The 6,319-nt window shown below is 54.5% G+C and overlaps 1 protein-coding gene across 1 annotated transcript; it reads right to left on the bottom strand.

The window, feature by feature from the left end:
• Positions 1-733: 733 nt before the first annotated feature.
• S100A9 (S100 calcium binding protein A9) lies at positions 734-3,611 on the bottom strand. The gene is made up of 3 exons (XM_021682044.1): positions 3,381-3,611; positions 2,924-3,084; positions 734-1,096 (listed from the first exon to the last, which is right to left on the bottom strand). Exons 2-3 carry the CDS (start codon positions 3,071-3,073, stop codon positions 839-841), a joined length of 408 nt encoding a protein of 135 aa, XP_021537719.1. The 5' UTR covers positions 3,074-3,084; positions 3,381-3,611; the 3' UTR covers positions 734-838.
• Between the last annotated feature and the right edge of the window lie 2,708 nt (positions 3,612-6,319).

The raw sequence follows: 6,319 nt of genomic DNA, 5'->3' as shown, positions 1-6,319 counted from the left end.
GAGAGCATGAGAGGGAGGAGGGTCAGAGGGAGAAGCAGACTCCCCGCCGAGCAGGGAGCCCGATGCGGGACTCGATCCCGGGACTCCAGGATCATGACCTGAGCTGAAGGCAGTCACCTAACCAACTGAGCCACCCAGGCGCCCAAGACTCCCCTACTTTCATCTGTGTCCACACCTGCCCCAGTGCCCATCCATGATGAGGATGCTAGGTCTGTGAAGAGACACCGATTTGCTCCATGGATTCAGAACTTAATTTATGGGCAAACACACCCAATCCAGTATCCTTTCTTAGACACAGCCCATCTAGGTGCACCTCTGGGTAACTTCCAGAGGAATGAGGTCTCTTAGGAGACGACAGATGGTTGTGGAAGATGGGAGACAGCACTGGGTGAAGGTGGGGGTGAGGGCTGGGTGGGGGGGGTGGCCTGCATGTCGAGAGGACCTTTTGCTCTCTATGGTGATGAGGGCCAATTTGACGGGCAGTACAGGGAAGTCCTGAGCTAGACTGAGGTGACTGGGACCTGAGTAGTGGGGCCTGAGGTCAGAGGTGAGGAAATGGTTAGGGAAGTGACTCCAAGGGGCTTAGAACAGACCCACATTACTCTGGCTTCTCACTTTGTTATTACCAGATGAAGGGGTTGAGCAGTTAAGGGGCAGAGCCATGTACCACCCAGGCCTCCGGAAGGACAGGTTGGGAAGGGGGTCGTGGAAGAAGCACGCAGAGTGCTGGCTTGGAGGAAGACTTTATTTGGCACCCCGTTCCCCAGTCCCCCAGCTAAGGCAGTTGGGCCTCTCTGTGGCCCTGGTTGGGCAGGGGCAGGGCGTCCTGGCCTTCCGACTAGTGGCTGTGGCCGTGGCCGTGACCACCGTGGCTGTGACCACCGTGGCTGGGGCAGTGGCTCTGGCCACCTTCCCCAAAGCCTGGCCCGTGGCTGTGGCCTTCTCCTTCAGGGGCATTCTTGTGCATCTCTTCGTGGGAGGCTACCGTCAGCCTACCCACTAGGATGGAGAACTCCTCGAAGTTCAGCTGCTTGTCTCCATCTGTGTCCAGGTCCTCCATGATCTTGTTTATGGCATTGTCATTCTTCTTCTGCTTCTGTGGGTGGGGGCAACAGGGCAGTTAGGGCGGGGTGTGGCCAGCGCTGGGGACAGGGAGTTCAGCCGATGACCCCAGGCAAAGGCACCTAGACCTCAGGTAAAAAATTAAAAATGACCATTGACTGATGGCCACAGTCTAGCAGATGCTGAACATGTGCTAGACACTTGCTGATTTATTCTGGATATAACCTGAGCACTACGATTCTCTCCATTTTACAAGGGAGGAACTGAGATCAAGTGACTTGCTTGAGGTCACATAATTAGGATGTACAGAAATGTCACCTCATTTGGTGTTTATGACAAGCTTAACAGGTAGACTTGGGTATCTTCCTTGAGGAAATTGTCTTAGAAAAGGGGAACTAGTTTGTGCAGACTGACAAGGCTTGGGAGCTGGAGAGTGGACATGAGCCCGGCCTTGTCCCAATCCTTCCACCTGTCTGTCCTGCTCCCTCCCCTTTACCCACCTCTCCCTTCCCTCTCTAGGTTACTCATTAGTGACACTCATTTCAGCCTACAGAGGGGGGACTCATCTGAGGAGAACAAGATCGTTTGTGTCTTGTGTGGGGCTAGAGAGCAAGGTATGTTCTCCATTGACCCCAAAGGGTGTGATGAAGTATGCTGGGGGGAGGACAGGAGGTGGAGGGTCCAGGCTGCAGTTGGTCCCACCCACTGGCTGGGGAGGCTCGGCTGAGTCTCCTCCCCAGACACTGTGGGTGCCCAGCTCAGCCCCCAGGCCCTTCCCACTCCTGCAGCGCCTCCACACAGCCTTCTCTTCTGTATTTTTCCTCTTGTCCCTGGGCAGAGCACTCACTCTGGAGCGTCTGCTCGGCAGGGTCTCAGCTTCCCGTCCTGGACGAGGGAGGTGGGTGGCGGGGCAGGTGTAGGAGTCACACCCAGGAGAACCTCTCCCCACTAGCTCTTGGCTGTACCCTCTCCAGTCTGTCCTGACCCAGCATCCTGCTTCCCAGTGTCTGCACCAGTGGAGAGCTGTCAGCATCCCCCCTGTGTCGCCTACTGAGCTGTGTGGGGCTTTGGAGAGGGCTGCGCCCTGCCCCAGGAATGGAACTGAGAGTGGGACTCAGGCACCTCACTCTTCTTAGTCCAGGCCTCTGTTTCCTCAAAGTCCCCAAACTTGTAAAGAAAACCGAAAGAGCAGATGGAACCCATCCTCCTTTTCTCCCCCCCTAGAACTGCCTAGTCATTTGCAGATCAGGGAAATAAGCTAATTATGTTACTGAGTGTTTTGTGCACACCGCTGCTCGACAGGGTGCTTTTCTACACGTGGTGTATGTATTTCCTACTCTGGACCCTTAGGGTTAGGTAGCCCCTCAGCTTTTGCCCTCTGAGACGTAGCTGAGGTTTAGTGTCCTCTCCGCTTCTGCCAAGGGTCGTCCTCAGTTGCTTCCCTCCTCAATTCAGGTGTCAGCTGAAAAAGTCACCTCCTTGTCCACCCAACTAGTGGACAGCTCTCCCCACCCAGCCCAAATCTCCCGCAGCGCTCTCTCTTACATCCTTCGGGGCAGTAACTGGCATTGGATTTATCTGTGCTCTGTTGGCCAACATCTTTGCTGTGTGTCCCAACAGTGGGTCCCTGTTTGTCACCACGCACTCCTGCCCAGGACAGGGTCCTGCACACAGCATACATCGCCGGTCAGTCTGCTCTCTAACTTGGAGGAACTCCAGTGACAGGGCGCCCGGTGCCTCTGGAGGCTGGGCTGAAGGAGTTGGAATTTCCTCCTTGGCCACTGCAGAGTGCACCCCCATGCCCCAGCCTCAGCTCGGAGTGCCCCTGGCTGCGCCAGGCCTGCCAGGAGCCTCTGCCTACCTTGAGGAAGTTTGGCAGCTCCTTTTTCACGAGCTGTTTCAGTTCTTTCTGGTTGAGTGTGTCTGGGTGCCCCAGCCGCACAGAGTACTGGTGGAAGATGTTGATGATGGTCTCGATGCTGCATTCCAGCTGTGACATCTCGTCCGCCATCTTCCTGCACTCTGAGGAGTGGACAAGCGAGGGTTCGGGTGTTGAAAAGAAAAGGCTGCTGAGCTCCCCTGTCACCTCCCACAAGCTGCACGTAGGAACAACAGGGGAAACACAGAAGGAAAAGAAGAGCAGGGCATTTGAGGACAAGAGGCTCCAGCAGAATATGATCCAAGAAAGTGTGAGGGAATTTTCAAGTGGGTGGGTCAGTCGAGGAGGGCTTCCAGGAGGAGGCCTTGGAGGAGGCCTGTCGTGGCAAGGAGGTGAAGAAGGGGTCGGGGTGTGGGGGGGAAGCTGAGAGCTCACTTACCCAAGTCAAGGAGCCACACAGAGGGATTTGACAGCGCCGTGTGTGTCCAACATTTATAGGCAGCTCCCGGCCAGATACTCAGCTCTCGTGGGAAGATTGCTTCACAGGTGAGCAGTGTGGTAACCCTGAGCTGGACTGTCAGTGCCAGGAAAGGGGCTGGGGCGGGACAGGAAATGTTCACAAAGCTCCTTTGGCCTTTTTGTGAAATGCCCAGCCCTGGGCCTCGAGCTGGTTTGGGAGGAAGTGGGCTGGGTAGCTCACTTCCTTTCCACCCCAACCTGAGCAAGCCAGCTGCCTCTCCCCTGCCAGCCCTCACTCTCCTCCTGCTCCCATTGAGGGTGGGTCAGTCAGTGGCTGCTGGCTCTGCCTCCCCCATGCGTGCAGCCCAGCAAGGCTGGCTGAGCCTTCCTATGTCTGCCTGGCTCTGTGATAAGCAGTCCTTGGAGGTTGAGGTGTTGGCACGGGGTTCTTGGACTCCTAGGGTGTGACTTGGGGTTAGGTGGGTCGTTGGAAGTGCTCCACCCCCTTGCATTGCAGATGAAGGAACTGATGCCCGAAAGGGGCCTGCGTGGTGACATAGCAGGAACATCCTGGTTCTTGGTTAAGGGTGATTCCGCTCACACCTCCCTCTTGCAGTCTGAGTGAGAGATCCTCAGGGTGAATGTGTCTCTGGAGCCATGCCTTTAGGAAGTTACAACCTAGAAGATAAGTATTTTTATGTAGCTTCTCGTTGGGCAAGACCTGTCCCTCCCTGGCTACAAACCTCCCTTGCCCGGGGCAGAAAGCTGAGCTGCTTAGCACAGCACACAAAGCTCCCTAGAAACACCTGCCCTGCCCCATCAGCCTCCCCTCCTGTCCCCCTCCAGCTCCTCCCCTGGGGTCACAGGAGGCCCACCTGCCACGTGCACCCCAGGCCTTTGTCTTTGGTGCTCTGACCCGAGCTCCCTTCACCCATGACAGGGTGCAGGCCTACCGACCCCTTGTCTCAGTTCAAATGCCACCTCATCCAGGAGCCTGCTCTGTTCTTCCCAGTTGGAAACAACTGTTCTTCCCCCACATTGCTCCCACACCACTTCCGGCTCTCAACACTTCGTCTCCTAGATCGTGTACATATTTGTCTGACAATTGCCTGTAGATCCGCAAGGGAAGTTCTTCATGTTCCTACCCTCCTGAGTGCACAATCCAGGGCTTGGCAGATGGGAGAGCTCATATTTGCTGAAGGATCAGGTCCGGTCGTGGCAGCCTTGCTGCACCTCCACCTAGGAAGCATGTATGGAGGGCTTAAACTATGGGTGCTGTCCCTTAAGCTCTCGCTCTGTCCAACCTTTCCTATATCTGGGAAGATGTTGTCTTCCACCTCTACCAGCTCCTCTGTCCCGTCTTCATGAATGCTTCTGTCATTCGTCAGCCCCTCTTCACCGCTCAGCCTTCTGAAAGCCCCAGGCAGTCCCTGTGTGTGCTGCACCTTGGCCTCGAGCATGTCCTGCCTTGCACTGCTGAGATGGCACATGGAATTGTGGCTAAGAGCTCAGACTGGCTGTGTGACCTTAGGCAGTTTGCTTAACCTCTCTGGGCCTCACTTCTTTGTCATTAAAACAGGAAAATAACAACCTATCTTGAGAATTGAGACTGTACAAGAACTCAGTAAACAAGAGGCATTCTTATTAGTTATTGTTTCATTCATTAATATAAGTATTGGTTGAACACCTACTATGTGCCAGACAGTAGAGCTAGCTGTTGGGGGTATTTGATGAATGAGTCATAATACGTGGAGGGAACATAATCTTATATCTCGCATTCCTAATCGCATCTTAAACTCTTGGGAGGTAAGGACAGGGCCTGGCACAGTGCCAAACACACAGCAAATATTCAGTAAGCCTTTGCTGAATGTGTGCTTGAATGACTGAGTAAATCACCCATGGCGGAATGAACAGTGCAGGACAGAGGTCTGCCCTCCCTTGTTTGCACCAGTGGAGGAAGCTCAGGCTGTTAGGGAATCTGTATTCTAGGCACTCCAGCAGGTGCCTGGGGTGCCTCTCCCGTGCGCCCCCCACAGTGCCCCCTGCTGGCTCTGCCAAAGCACGTTTCACTCTGGACCAAGGACCGCAGACAGGAGCTTGAAGGAAGAAGGCACTGGGGCATGCTGGGGAAACTGCTGGGCCCGGGAACAACAGCATCACCAGAAGGGCAACTTGCGGCAATTCACGTGGGGCCTCCAGTTGGGGACACTAGGGAGTGGTGGAGACTGTGGCAAATGGGATTGTTCTTACCTTGAAGGAGCAGCAGTACTCAGCCTCAGGCTGTGGTGGGAAAGTGGACCAGGTGTCGTCACATCTCCTGAAGGCCCAGAAAATACCAATTTTTATGTGAAAACTCCTGCTTATGAAATTTGTCAAGTAATTTTAAAGAAAAATAAAAACATTAACAATGAGGCATGGTGTGTGCCAAAGAAAGCTTGACTGCAGGCAGATGGCTTGTAGTGTTTGCTCCACCCATATTCCGGACTTTCAGGCTTGCCTCCTCTGCTCTGCTTGGCTCCTCAAGGCAGGGACACTGCGTGAGTCCCTTCTGCTGTGCTAGGTCAAAGCAAGGGCCTGGCTCTGTAGGCGCTGGATGAATATTTGTTGGATGAATAAATGCAGGAGTGCACGAATAAATGAAGAAATGAGTAAGCATGACGATGAACAGTGGTGTGTTGCCCCGTAACTTTCCGTAGAGCCCTTGTCTGTGACCGAAGAGTGTCGACTCCGGATTTAAGTAAAATGGGGGAGGTGGAGAACAGGATCAGCAGCTGGTGGGAGTGAGCAGCTGGACAGGCTTTGAAACAGATGGGAGTCTGCACCTGTGGATCGCATGTTGGCAGTGGGTTCTCTTGAATCAGAAGACCGTAGTGGCCCCATGGTCCCAGGCTAGCCCCAGCTGAGGAGAGGCTAGGGCTG

This window comes from Neomonachus schauinslandi, chromosome 6, assembly GCF_002201575.2.
Source record: "Neomonachus schauinslandi chromosome 6, ASM220157v2, whole genome shotgun sequence".
Taxonomy (NCBI): Eukaryota; Metazoa; Chordata; class Mammalia; order Carnivora; family Phocidae; genus Neomonachus; species Neomonachus schauinslandi.
This window is presented reverse-complemented; position numbering and strand designations above follow the sequence as displayed.

Coding starts and splice junctions, on each gene's coding strand:
- S100A9 (XM_021682044.1), bottom strand. CDS start 3,073: ATGGCGGACGAGATGTCACAGCTGGAATGCAGCATCGAGACCATCATC. Junction 1,097..2,923: donor AGCTGCCAAACTTCCTCAAG/GTAGGCAGAGGC, acceptor CCCCACCCACAG/AAGCAGAAGAAGAATGACAA.